Source organism: Thunnus albacares, chromosome 7, assembly GCF_914725855.1.
Source record: "Thunnus albacares chromosome 7, fThuAlb1.1, whole genome shotgun sequence".
Taxonomy (NCBI): domain Eukaryota; kingdom Metazoa; phylum Chordata; class Actinopteri; order Scombriformes; family Scombridae; genus Thunnus; species Thunnus albacares.
Genome location: NC_058112.1, coordinates 16,741,599 through 16,756,833, shown reverse-complemented (window position 1 = coordinate 16,756,833; position 15,235 = coordinate 16,741,599). Strand labels below are relative to the sequence as shown.

General features: G+C 39.0%; 1 protein-coding gene across 1 annotated transcript; it reads right to left on the bottom strand.

Moving 5' to 3' along the window:
- Positions 1 to 2,749: 2,749 nt before the first annotated feature.
- Positions 2,750 to 11,659, bottom strand: adm2b (adrenomedullin 2b). The gene is made up of 2 exons (XM_044357849.1): positions 11,226 to 11,659; positions 2,750 to 5,015 (listed from the first exon to the last, which is right to left on the bottom strand). The coding sequence occupies exons 1-2, from the start codon at positions 11,327 to 11,329 to the stop codon at positions 4,607 to 4,609; spliced, it is 513 nt and encodes a 170-aa protein (XP_044213784.1). The 5' UTR covers positions 11,330 to 11,659; the 3' UTR covers positions 2,750 to 4,606.
- Positions 11,660 to 15,235: the final 3,576 nt, after the last annotated feature.

The following is a 15,235-nucleotide window of genomic DNA, read 5'->3' as shown; positions in this document are numbered from 1 at the left end:
TGGTGACTAGTATTGGTCCAAGCATAGAACCTTGTGGATCTCCGTGTCTAACTTCTGCGTGCATGGAGGATTCATCGTTAACATGTACAAACTGAAATCGATCTGATAAATAGGACTTAAACCAGCTTAATGCAGTTCCTTTAATGCCAATTAAATGTTCCAGTGTCTGTAATAGGATGTGATGGTCAATGGTGTCAAATGTGGCACTAAGATCTAACAAGACAAGTACAGAGAGGAGTCCTTGGTCTGATGCAATTAGGAGGTCATTTGTAACTTTCACCAGTGCTGTCTCTGTGCTATAATGCACCCTAAATCCTGAATGAAAATCCTCAAAATAAACTAGTGTTTCGTAGAAAGTCACAAAACTGATTGGCGACTGCTTTCTCAAGGATCTTAGAGAGAAAGGGAAGGTTAGATACAGGTCAATAGTTGGCTAGAACACCTGACAACAGGAACGCATTCAGCCCCGACAAAATGTAGCAATGTGGTGCATTGTTGTAGTACTCAAACATTGCAACTGTGGCAACTGAGAAGGCCACTCTCTGCATTCTTTCCGAAGAATTTTTGGAGTCTGATGAGATCGGTTTAAATATCTATTTAATACTGCAAAATACACTTGATGTTATGGTCACTGCCCTTGCCATCCAGAATAGCAGAGAACATCCCAATTGAGTGAAGGGGTATGTGGAAAACTCTGGTTCCTAATTATAGTGATCCAACATTTGCCTCGCATTTCAAGGCAAACATTTCAGGTGAAGGATAATCCACCTTAATTATTTTACTATGATTATTAGGCCTATCATTATTGCTGATCACTGTTGTCGTGGTATGATATTGTAATATTTACCATTATATATTTAGAGGAGTAGAGTGGAGTAGAAAGATTTATGAAAGTGTCACTCCACAATGGTACATACAATAGCAAAAAATACAAATATGTCTTAAAATCACTTTGCAGACCACTCTTAATATTGGGTAGACTCATGTCATTTAAATATAGCCTACAGTATATGTATATTTGTTACATTAATCATAATGCCCAGCACGCCCTCCTAAGGAAAGGACATGCACCAGAAGACATTCAAATTACTAAATGATATTTAGACAGACTTTAAAGGACCAGTGTGTATGTTTTAGTGACATCTGCCTTTCAAATGAGATCATGGCTATGAATAATAACCACATATATATATATATATATATATATATATATATATACACATATATATATACACACACACACACACACACACACACACACACACACACACATATATATACATATATATACATATATATATGTACTACAAAGACATTTGGACTCATTTTTGTAAGGCCATTTTCATATCTGCCTCAAAAGAGGATATTGGACACATGACATCACAAAAGGCAGAGCAGTCAAGCCTCAGTCAAGTTTAACAATAAGAAATATAGATCCCCAACATTAGTTTTGACACTGATAAGGTAATATATACTAATTTGAATATTTTTGTGTTTCTGATTATTTGGAGAGAAGCTCTAAATCAGAATAATTTGAAATCTGAAATACCTTGCACAGTTTTGTCTGTACATGTGTGTCAGTCAGTGGAGAAACCATCTTTTAGCCTACAACATGTATCACATTAAAACAATTACCTGAAATGTCTTTTTGATTTGTAAGTCAATCAGTGTGTCCAGTTAATTTACAGGTTTTGGAAAATTAGTTGTATTTAGGAAGGGACTATTTCTTTAAAGGGGACGTATCATGCTAATTTCCTGTATATGTTTTTATTCTGGGGCTCAACTGGTACATCTTTGTATTATTGACAGTTAAAAAAAAAACTAAACTATATTAGTCTTATACTGACTCTTATGCAGCCCCTTAGTTCAGCCTCCTGCTCCTGTCTCTTTAAGGCCCCCCTCTTGATAAGCCCACTCTGTTCTGATTGGTTAACTCGCATAAGTTGCCCCTCAGCAGACTTCCAGAGGCTACATAAACAAACGAATGATAAATAAAATTAACAATAATAGTCAGATTTCACTTATTTTTCTTGTTCTTCCTTCCGTACATGTTCGAGCCTGAATCCAAAATATATGAGTGAACAACATGAATAATGCATTGGAAAACCTTAGCAACAAAGAAAGAACGTGCGAACGATCTGATGTCATCACAAGGAGGAAGTAGAGGTAACATTGCAAATAAGAGTTCAGGGCAAGCTGAAGCCTGGGATTTTGACTTTCAGGGAGCATTTTTACATACGTTCATCTCAAGTTTTGCACCTTTGACCATGTTTAACATAGACAGCCGACATCCTAACGGTATAAAAATAACAGAAAGTCACAAGAAGCATGTTATGTTCCCTTTAAAAAAACCTGTGAGAGATGCTGTGTTTAGGCTAAAGGAAAAAGTAGTTTGTACTGAACTGTAGGCCTTGTCATTAAAAGTTGTAAAAATTAAGATGGACGTGTTTTGGGTTACTTTGGGGGTGCAACGTATGTACACACATATAGTCACAAGGTAGAACAGAGGTACAGTATGTAATATGATGAACTTGACAAATTTGGTGGCAGTCGTTTGGACTTTTCACTTTCCTTATCGTTGACTCTCGTGGGCTTCCTAAAGTGTGTGGTAGCCCAGATTAATAATCATTTTCATTAAGATAGTGTGAGATAAATCGTCCAATCATTAATCACTATACAGGTATTATTATTATGTAAATGGTCACACTTGCATCTCAAACTGTTGTTAGACAGATAAAAAACATGTGAGTGTTTGACTGGAGTTTTATTACACAATGCTGCTGTTGTAAAGACTAAAAGATAGTTTACAAAAGGACACTTGAAGGGGCTTGCACAACATGAACATGAAGATTTAGTGAAGTGGGACATTTACAGCAAAGTGGTCTCATTAATTTAAAGTTAAATAACACATTTTAAAAATTCAAGTCATACTCAATGTAAGGAAAAATAAAGTGCTTTCATGCATTCCTAATAAACGTTTAACCTGTGAGAACAACTACTGAAACTCTCAACTAACACAGAAAAGTAGGGGACTATAAAGCCTCACATAACACTTTGATAGTCAACATTCACAGTGATGCTTAATTTGGACAGGTGAAAGGCATACAACAACTATAAGGCTTAACAAATGATTAACATTTGATTAACAAATGATTAAACCTATTAAGGCTCCAAAAACAGACTTTGAAGCAGCAAAAATCAAGCTGAAGCATTGCAGATTAACAGTTTACAGGTCAAAAAGCCATCTGCTGAATGGATGTCCTGTCTCTGGTTCAGTTGTTAATGGAGTAAAGACAAGCTAAGACGTACACAGACAGATCATGGATTAGGGTTAGTGGTTATTTTGGCTGATTGTGCGCACTGCAGGGTTTTGGGTGAAGGGTTAACTGGGTTTGATTGGAGGATATTCTTGGTTTCTGTCCGTGCTGATGTAAAGCTACTTGTTTGCACAGAGATGAGGGTGCTTTTAAGAGACGAGGGTGGATTAACTCTGAGCTCAGGAAAGTTCAGATCAGTAGGATCAACAATGGTGACGATAGTCCGTTAGGCCAGTTTGACGGAGGCTTCTCTGGTTCACAGTTTTTCATGTATGCACACGTCACTGGATAAGTGCCACACCACAAAAGTAAAGTATAATTCAATTTTACTACAACTGTTATTTCAATAGTTTTGGTAATCTATTGTCTATTGGTTATGTGATAGCCTTCTACTCACCAAAGTAATTGCTAAGATTCAGGAGCACGGCAACATCGCTACAGCAAAATCTGATGGGGCAACAAAATCTAATGTTTCTTCTCAGATGATCAGACTATGGTGAGTATAGCAGGACCCAAGTAAACTGATGGATGTTTAAAACGGATACTTTGGTTAATAATTTTGTTGTTTGCCTTTGTTTTCTCTTCCAAAGAAGTTTCGCTAACTTGGAGGTTTGTTTAAAGGGGTACTCCGGTGTTTTAGTATTCAACTTCCAGCCTGATACAAGCCCACATCTTTTAAACTCCACACCTGAGTTTGATACATTTCTCAAACCCAAACTGAGATAGAATTATTTTCTCAGACTTTACTTCCTAGCTCACCAGCGCATCTTGGTAGGCTACTGGTTAAGCCACAAAACCACAACATCCATGGTTTGATTTTGGCAAGGGACATTTGTTTCATGTCACCCCCAGTCTCTCTCTCACTGTCATCTCACTCGACTGCTGCTACAAATAAAGACATAAAAATGTCCAATATAATCATAAAAAAAAACAGTTCCCAGCTTGCGTCTCTTGTCGATGTTGCTACATTCCCAGATCTCGGCAATTTTTAATTGATGAGTATAATTTCATTCTTACCAACAACAATTATGGTCAAATTGAACTATTATATAATGAATCAATGCTCTCAACCCCAGTATGTATAGATGGGTGCTGAATTATTTAAGAAATGTTGTAATAAACCAGAATGATCCTTTAACAATAATGCAGCTGAGATCAGATGACACACCACTGACTGACACTAAAGGCTTATTTGTGCCCTAATTTTATCACTGATGAAAAACAGGACCTGGTATCTGTGAGACTGTAGATTAACTCTAACAAAAGTTTTCATCCAAGGCGTCTTCGTGTTAGCCGTAGCTGTGAGGACTGCGAGGGTTGATGGGGGAGGAGTCTTCCCTCCCGCTCTGTCCGATCAGCTGATAGAGACGGTGACTGAGGTTCTGAACCTGACAGGTGCCCAGGACGCACCCCACCCTCATCAGATGGCCGTGGCCCCTTCCACCACCGTTGATGGCATGACGACGACCTCGTGACCCTCGCTGCCAGACTGGCGCTTCCTGTAGCACGCTGTCATTCTGGTCAAGCAACAGTTCAGACAACCTCGCCGGGGGCTCTTTGTGCAGGAGGGCCCTCCAGATGATGTGTCTGTCTCCCTGGGTGATGTGGTTGTCAAGGACAACAGTGAGATCAGACGTAGTAGGCATGATGGCGGTGTAAGAAGACTTTGGGTATTTACAGGTTTTGGGTGAATTGAGCCTGTGATGCAGAGAAACAGAGAAAGAGAGAGAAATGTTTAGATACAAGGCAGCACAACACACACTCAGCCTATTCACATATGATGCTGCGCAGTCATGCGCCTGTCGCCTGCTTGGGTTTCTTAGTGTAAGTGGATCGCTAAGATGAGATGAAATGCCTCACAGGAAGTCAGGCTTGTACTGCAGGAATGTCTGCGGTACTCAATCTGTGGTCTCATCTTTTCTTTTTTTTTTTTTACCAGTAAGAAAACAGAGAAAGACAGGATTGAGAGAGAAAGTGAGAAGGAAAGATAGAAGGAGAGATAGACAGAGGGTGGTGAACAGGTGAGTTTCTACTTCTGTAGCTGACTTATCCAGCTGTACTATCTCTGCATCTGATAGGGTGTGTAAGTGTGTGTGTGTCTGTTGTTACTCATCATAAACTAGCTTGCATATCACATTATTCTTATTATTGGTGTGTCTTCTTTAAGTCAACACACCTATCAGAGCATAAAACATACCTGCAGAAAACTGGTTGTGCCACCCCACAGAATATACAACAACAAGGTGAAACAGCATTAAAAAATGTATCACCAGATGCTCTGTAGGTTGGGTGCGACAACAAGTGGTTAGCTACAGAATTCATTATTAAACTTATTGGCCCAGTCCCACCTAACTAGAAAAGTGTCATAGAGACTTTTAACACCAGCACCTAATAACAAAATATGTACAATCAATAATAGTGATATTCCGCCGAAATTTTTTAGTTTGTATGTTTCACATGTTCCTACCCATAGACTTGAAATAACGGGTTTAAAAAAGCTCTTATGCAGAGCAAAATGGATTCACTACAGCCACAGTGGATCTGTGACGAATTTAGAGCGAAAAAAAAAAAATCTAAAGGTCAATAGAAACTTCTCTAACCCCTCCTAAACATATTCCACATACCACAATTCCACAACATATTACTTTCACAGTCAAAAAAGCACTTTCTAAATACACAACATGTAAAAGATAAATGAAAAGATAAATGCGGACATGAAGTATTCTTTATATTTAGAGATGTTTCCCCTTTCTTCAAGGGCCTTGAAAAAGTTGTGTACTGCCATTTTTATTACTACATCTCAGAGGTGGGAGAGGATAATCTGCGAACCTGCTGCCTGCCTTGGATTTGGTGGCTGTTCCTCCATCTTTTTCTCCTGATTCTCTGTGGTCACATGGTAGGCACAGAAAGAACAATTAAGATTTGAAAGGGCACAAATTCGAATGAGACGTTGCCATCACGAGGGTCAGTGAGCAGCTCAAGATTACACTACCACCTCGAGAGGCACCCTGCATGTGTTTTGGGTCCAATACAGTCAATACTGATATTGTAATAAAACTGAAACTGATATCGATGCTCTCATCTGACTCTGGTTAAAACAACAAACATGCACATTCCTCAAAATGTCAAAGTGTTCCTTTGAAACACTTGAGACACTTGGCTGAGTACTGCTTACTCATCTTCACGTGGACCTGCACAATACAGTTAAAGAGTGATGAGTTGTTTCCTTACATGTCTTTTAGTCAATTATTGAAAGTTTGGACCAAGACTCTCAAATATAAGCTAGCGACCCCTTGAGGCTCTGCCTTTCCTGCACCCAACCGGCCCAAAGTGGTTTGAACCGACTGACATTACATCTGTTCCATCATCAGCACAGCTAAAAGATAAATATCCAGTTAATCAACAACAGTATCTAACAGCAGCAGAGGGAGAAACAGAGCAAGAGAGTGACAAAAACAGAGCACAATGTAGGCAGCAGTAAGAGGCCCCTACACTGCCACTTCTCGAGTAGTACTTTCTCTCTCACCTCCCTGCTGTCTAGCCTTACTTTTTTTTTCTCACGTCACTGCAATACCTTTTTTCTTTTTCATTCATGCCCACTCGCTCTCAGATGTTCAGGAGTTCAGAGCCGGTCTGTTTGACCATGTGACCGGTCAGAAATGATGCAATACTGAGTGTAGAATAATATAAGTAGCTGAGGTCAAAGAGCACTCAGTGCTTTCAGTCTCTGTAGATTGTTAAGCAGGCTCAAAACAATAACACAGTCATATATTTACTCGTGTCATTTTGTGTTGCTGACAAGACTGAGTGGTTAAATAAAGACACTGGAATTTGGGGCATAACTCTGGGACATATATAACCAACTCTTATCTAAATAATAACTAAACTTAACTGTGTTAGTAATGTGTTTACACATGTTACAGCACAATCCATCATCTATTCACAATCTATTGCAGTACACATGTACTTAAAACCTGCTTAAATATGGGTTTTGGTGTTGTTAGAGGAGTCGGTTGAGATTTAAGTAGCATTTGAATGGAAATATATTCAGTCTTTTTCCCTCTAAATGTAATGTATTACTTTGGCATTAGCATGGTATTACGTTAATGAGTATTGTTGAAACTATTTATGTTTATTTGATTTTATATTCTAGGAAAGGTAGATAAGATTAGACCTATTCAAATCATCACAGGTATAATAATGTGCATTTTTTTATTGTATTGGTTGTGCATGAGAATACTGCAGATACTATGTCACCAGCACTCAGCTACTATGCCAACACCATGATGTGCAACTGTCCTGCAAAATAGAAAATCACTTTATGTGCGTGTATGCTTCTGTGTGCACACTCATACTTTCATGTCGGCTATTCATGAGACGAGAAACAAAGAATAAGGGGAGGCGAGTCGACGGATCAAGATAATGTTTTTGTTTGTTTAGTGTGAAAAGTGGGCCAAAATACCATATGATCTTTATCCTGTAAGTAATCCTGACTGGTATTCTGATCACTCTTCTGGCTGGACACCTTGGGCTCTCACTGCCAACACACGCGCACACACTCATTCATTCACTTATTCACGTATACTCACTCACTGACTAACTCACTTGTGGCATTGCCCTAACTCTATTAGTGTTCACTTCTTTTTAATGGATGCTGAGCTCTGGCAGCTCTGGAAAACACACACATACACAAACACACACACACACCCACACACTGGCATAATGTTAGTTGGCGGTGCATTAGTGGGCATACACGTGCAAGTGACATGTGACTGCCTGGCAACAAACACAGCTTATCAACAAAAATACATGAATACACATTATATATGCAAAAACTCACTTTCCTGCTCTACACCTGCATGCACACACCTGCAGTGGGTGCATTTATCTTTATCTCTCTCTCTCTCTCTCTCACACACACACATACACATGCACACACATACACAGTAAAAAGGCCACCTGTGGTGAGGGTTAGAACACAGTTGTCTCTGGAGGGAAAGCCACTTGGCGAAGAGAAGCTTCCCAGAACAAGTAAATGTAGGCCACTGAACTGCTTGCCATTCTCTACGTAGCACAACCAATACAGGTGGGCTGCAGCTGCTCTGACATACAGCAATGAACTAATGAAAGTATCTGCATGTGTCAAAGATGTGACATTTAAATGAAAAGTCTGCGCTTTTAGGTTGAACAGTTGTCACAAAGAGCACAAAAAACTTCATCTTAATGCCAGCTTTAATGAGATTCACTGTCAGTGCTGTCAAAAATGTTAAGAATCCACAGTTTTTAAAACATTACCAGGCCTGATCAGATACTGATTGTGATGTTTGAGAGTTTGTAACTCTATAGGAGCCAGAGGCCCAACTACCTCCCACGTGGCATCTGCATGCATGCATCTTTTTAGTTGAGGAGCTTTGCTGTTTTATGTTTTTATTGATACAACTGCTCTATATCACAAGATTTGGTTCTGCCACAAGGAGGAGCATGAAATAAGTTTGTTCTTAAATTGTTTCATAGTAATCAGCACTGCATGATGGCAGTATGAGTCGAGGTGAATACTTCTTTGTGTTCGACCTCTCTCTCTCATGTTTTTCCTCTCTCCTTCTCTCATGTGTGTGTGTGCTGATTGTGTGAGAGTCCAGTTTGTGGACCTGTGGAGAGTCTGAGAGCAAAAGGAGCTTCTCCAACATTCCTCCCATGTTAGAGCCCAGCATGTGGTTCTTCACAGAGGAACTGGACACACATACACACACACAGCTTCCTGTCGTAACTCCTCACAACTACTTTGTGCAAAGAAAACTTTTTGTCCCTATCGGAGCCCCACCGTTTCACTACTAGTAATTGTTACTGGGTCTATTTGTTATTTTCTCCCCCTCTTCCTCTCTCTATCTTTCCAAAATTACAAGAGTACAAGAGTGTTACATCCATCAGTGTTGAATCACAATGAGATCCTCTCTTCTTTTTCCCATCAGCCTGGGATATTTTGTGGACACCTGCTGCACTTAAAGCTCCTTTTTTCTTATTTAAAAGAAAATGCATTTTACAGTATCGCAGCATTACATCATCTGACTGTCTATCTGAGAACAAAACTTTGCAAAGCAATAATAAGAAAAAGTGGGAAAAATGGAAAAAATAATATGCTGTGTAACATGTATGCAGAAATAAATATATGATGTCACATGCTATAATATGTCAGTAGCTCATTATTGTTTCAAAGCTTTCTCAACTTATTGAAGCAACTCTTGATTTCTCCTTTTCACTATTCAAATATCCAACTTAACTAAAATTCACTGTAGCCCTTCAACTATGGGCTTACTGCATTCACAGTTTGTTATAAAAAGGATAAATGATGGAAAACTCTGTTACATAAGGCTCATAGATCACACATTCTCCCCTTGACCCTTTATCTCTAAAACACAGATAACATCAAATAATACAGTCATCAAATAATAAAGTCTTCAGATCAGATCACAGAGGCTGCTGGAAAATAAACTGATGATACCCGAGTCTGCATGTGACAGTTCTTTTTTAAAGTATGCTACTGTTCTCAGCTCTCAGTCACAAGATGCATTCACATCCACAACTATCACAACCTCCAGTGAGTGAGTTATTGTCATCTGCATTACTGAGTCTGTGGCGTGTTTGCTGCTCGGCCCCTCGGTATGCTCATGTGTCCTTGTCCAAAATCCCACTAAATCACCCTCACCTCTGATCTGCCTCACCTCCTGCTGCTGAGAGGAATTACCTCATTTTGCTGTTGGACCTTTTTCTCACATTAATGACTGTCAGGAGACAAGAGCGAGACCTTTAATGTCCTCCAGAGTGATGCTCTATTAGTGCTGCAACTAATGATTATTTTCATTAGCCTACCAATGAACCTGTTCATTGTGTTTTTGATATATCAGTCAGTGATTTAGTCTATAAAATGCCTGTCACAATGCCTAGAGGTGATGTCTTCAAATATCTTGTTTAGTCAGACCAACAGTCTTAAACTGTCTAAATAGATATAAGATGCACAGTAAAGAATAAACGCAGCAAATCCTCTGACTGAAGAAGCTTTTTTTTGTTCTGTATGATTAATTGAGTAGTTGTTTCAGCACTAACCACTATATCCATCACAACAAAGGCAAACAAGTGAAATAAAGGCTTTTTGATTTGGTAGTTTTGGACATTTTCCTTCTCTGAATTGGGGGGAGAGTTTCACATATTGTTCAGATTTTTTAAAAAACAATTGTAATTTGGCTGTATATACATTTTTGCTTGACTTGACTTTTTATTATTTTAACAGCCTATTTTATTGTGATTAAATGATTGGATATCAAAGCCAAAATAGACCATAGAGGGCCTGTTGTATGAATATGGATGTGGCACCACTGGGGGACAATGGGCTACTTAAGAACAGTAAAGTTACAACTCACTAAGATAAGATAAGATAAGATAAGATAAGATAAGATAAGATAAGATAAGATAAGATAAGATAAGATAAGATAAGATAAGATAAGAGGAGACTTTATTGCCTCGGAAGGAAATTTGTCTTGGACACACAATACAAATTTCCATTATTGGGTGATATACTGTGTGTAGACTAGATCCGCTAAAGGTCTCTAATGGGTTAAAACATCAATAGCACATCTTGATATTTTGTTGGAAACGTTTTTTTGTCCTTTAAGTGTCCAATTCATTATAGCCAATGTCAAAAGTAGCCTAATAGCTTAACTGAACTGAACAGATTAAAGCATTTCAGCATATTTCTGCTACTGTAGGACATGACTTAGTGAGAGCTCACTCGGGCATCATAAAAACTTTAACCAAAGTTTTAAGTTAAAATTTGTTCGCTTTTATAAATTGTCCACCTTCAAGTAGAACAGCATACTGTCTTCAGCCAGTAAATGTCCGGTGAGTTGGTGCTACCTGTGTCTGTGACTGGGGCTCTGCAGAGTCAAAGCCCGGGACTGGATCTCCAGAGGCAGGAGGCCGAGCAGCAGGCACAGCCACGCCGGCAGCAGAGCGCACATGACGGCGCAGTGGAGATGCGCTGCCCGGAGGAGGCGGGTCCCAGAAGACCAAACTGCTATAAGTATTATAATAAAAATAAAAAAATAAAAGTGATCAGGAGGGGGAAAAAACTGCGTAAAACTCCTGAAAAAACTCTCGAATTTGAAGTTATTTCTAACAAGTAAATTGTCCCTTATAGGTGAGTGACATTGACAGCATCCTCAGTCTCTGATGTCGTTTCTGTTGCATCCTCCGCACTCTGACCCTTTAGTCTCGCTCATGAAGAAATCCACAGGAAAAAAGACGTGAAACTCAGGAGCTCATTGACGCTCACATAGGGAGCTACTGAAGACCTGAGCTTTCTCGTTTATAAAGCCTGATCGAGGGAGGAGGGATAGGAGGAGGAGGAAGAGGAGGAGGAGGAGGAGGAGGAGGAAGGCTTATTGTCTGTCCTACAACGACCTAACCTCTAATGAACCCCACAACCTAATTAAACCTCAAGAACTCCAGTCTTCTCATGTAAGTTACAGAGGTGCAACACCTTTACCATATTGTTTTTTTTTAAATATATATGTGAAGACAAGGTGACCTTTTAGATTTTTTATTATTGGATTTAATTTCTTTTTACACGAGGAACTTCTATTTGTGGCCATGGTAAGCTTGACCCACTTAGAAATGAACTGCTGAAGCCAACACTAACGCAGTCATATTCAAGCAATAATAAAGACCTTGACTTATGAGTGCCACTGTTAGAAAATTGATTGCAGACTGATAAAATACAATTATCCAATCAATAATTAGCTCGCTGTAAGACTTTGCTGATAAGAGATGAAGTGTATAGGCCTTCGTTCCGGCATTAAAGACTATTACCCAACAGAGAAAATCACATGTTTTATCTGAACTACACATACAGTAAAAGCTTTGTCAGCTCATGTGCCCTTTTTAAAAGTTCTGCCTTGGTTGCAGGACAGGTTGTGGTGACATTTGTAAAAATAAACCATAAAAACTGGCATTTATGTTTACAAGCAGCAGATTCAATTTCAATAAAAACAAAACAAAACAAAAAACAGAAAATTGGGGATCACTCCTCTTTTGACTTGTTCGGAATTAAAAACACATTCTGTAAATCTCTGCAAGATTTTCTTTTACAGCACAGTATTTTACAGCACGCTCTATTTAACCAGCTATCTTTTGTACAGCAGCAGTATATTTCTGCTTATATTATCACATACTGTAAACCCATTGGTTCCCAACTTGGAGTTACAATCTCCCAAACGGTCATAAGATGAAGAGAGAAACTATAATTTTTCTTCTATATATAATTATGTTCATTTTTTTGGGACATTCCTCTTCTGTTTCTTCTTCCTTTCATTTTTACTCGTGGTATTCTGTGTAGTTTTACCTCTTCAGGGCTCTAAATATTCAGATTAAACAGTCTGATTAGGTGGAAATGAGACACAGAGGGTTGTGAGTATCTTTTTGCTTCATATATAAGGATCAAAAGCCAAGAGGGCTGGAAACTAAAGCTGTAACCTGCTCTGGACTCTGGAGCAAACTTATTTGACATGGAGCAGTGATATCAGACATCAAAGTGTGTGTGTGTGTGTGTGTGTGTGTGCAGATAAGTCAATACTGTAACCAGGAACAAGTTTTAGTTTCCCTTTATGTATAAATGTCCACATAAGAAGGCTTGGCGTGACTGTGAGGGAAATAAGAGTAGTGTGGTTCTGCATTGGTTGTTCTCCTCATTTTCTTTGCATAAGAACATCTTTTTTTTTGTGAAGAAGGAGACACAGAAGAGGAGCTCAGAGTCTGAACCTGATTAAAAGAATGCTCTGTATGTGGAGGCGGCTTCAAGCCTTAATTAAAGGGCTGAGTGTATATCTGTGTCTGTCTGTGACTCAGCAGTTTGTAGTATTACCTTCTAAGCTCAGTTTCCAACACCGTGAGCCTCAACTCAGTCCAACATGTGCATTAACTCATCTATCACAAGAACAGACCGCTATGTGTGTGTGTGTGTGTGTGTGTGTGTGTGTGTGTGTGTGTGCGTGTGCCTCCACACTATCCAGACTTATCCCCCCTCCATCTGATCTCTTTGCAGGCAAAGATGCTTTGGCTCTGATTAGAAAAGCTGAGTTTCAGTTTCAGTCTTAACTTTGTTGAGTCTGCTTGACACATGAGAGGAAATCAGACATCTGGACACATTCACAACCCTGTACTATAAGTATAATGTGAGCAACATCTATATCTTTACTTGTGAACACATACTGTACACTATATTTCACCTGCTGTTGACACCCACTATTTTTATAGACATCCAGAAAAAAAGTCCAGATAAAAAAGCATGACTTGCGAGGATCAAAATCTTTTGTCTTTGGAATTTATGTAGCACTGTTTTTGAAAGACGTTACATCAAAAATACAACCAAAACCTATTAAAGGTCTGAAAACCATAGAAGGGAGTGTATTTCTGTTGAAAGCAGGTGCAATGAGTGCAGCAGAAGGGTTGAGGAGGGTGGTAGTGAGGTGCACTTTCTCACAGAGGACATTTTGATGTCACAGAAGGTTATTTCTTTTAGATCAATCATTCAAGTGCTAAACCAGAACAGCACAATCATGCTGAATGTGTTTCTGTGAAGATTATTAGCACCTTAAGGTTCATAACAAAACAATGTATGAGATAGAGTTTTAGCAAAAATAATTGTATTACTTATGGCGTTATTGAATTAGTCTCGATTAATTCTGTAGTTTATCATCATTTCAGGATAATTATTGTCATCTCTCTCAGGCTGGGCAACATAATGCTCACATTTACAATAGCTTGGTTAAAATTAATGATTCCCTCTTTATAAAATATAGTGTGAAAAAGCATCTCAAGGCACCAGTTTGAAAGACGTCTTTCCATTTGAATACAGTGGCATTTCGATGCCTCTGTGTGGTGAAGTTTGGGACTACAAGATCTGCACAACTGAATGAAAAGAAACCGCTAGACGATACTGTAATCATTAATTCTTTCATCATATATTCCCATTTTATCCAAATCCTAAAATATGATTCATTTTGTTGCTCCCTCCCAGAGAAAGGGAAACTATTATCTATGTATTTACTGTATGTAAGACAGTAATGTTCACCTACCGACTCAGACTCTCACCAAACTGAGAGTGACTTTATGGTCTCAGTATCAGTTTGTTTTCACCCCTGGACATTCTTTTCAGTTCCTTGATTGTCAAGAGAAAGCTGACAAAAACAGCTCATATCTCCTGTCAGACGGCTCACAGTGCTGTCATACAAAGGTGTCCTGGCTCTCAAATTTCACCCCTTTGCAGCTGCATTCATATTTATATACTCACTATAACTGGAGTGTCTGTTATTGTAGAAACAGCCGTGAATTATATTTTATTTAGCCTCGGACACTTTGCTGTGGATTATTTGTATCCAGCTATGGGGAGGTGAGAATGACCTGGGTGGGAGTTTGATGAAAAGGGCATCTGAACCTGTGAATCCAGCAGATTTGGGACAGTTTCCATTATCACTAAACAACCCCCCTGCAAACTCAGAAGATCTTACCGACACGCTGCAGGAGGAAAAGCGAGGATTGAGTGTTTCTCCAAAGATGTGCAGCACAGTCTTTTGTTGAATAGAGGCACATTTCTATTGGTTTGGCTCTACTCCAGCACTTTGAATTGTTTCATTTAAAATCCATTATGCTGCAGCCAACATAACAACTCACAGACTACAGTGTGGCTGGCAGTGCGGATGAAAATGTGATACATGCTTAGTTCCTGTTCTGGCAGCAGGTGGTGCTGCTCTTAAACCAATAACCTGGAGACATGTTGGTAAAACTGAACAGTTTGGGAAAAAAAACAGGAATACTGAACGAGCTGGAAGCAGGAAGAGCTGATTCAATTAATTAAAATAAAGTGTGCT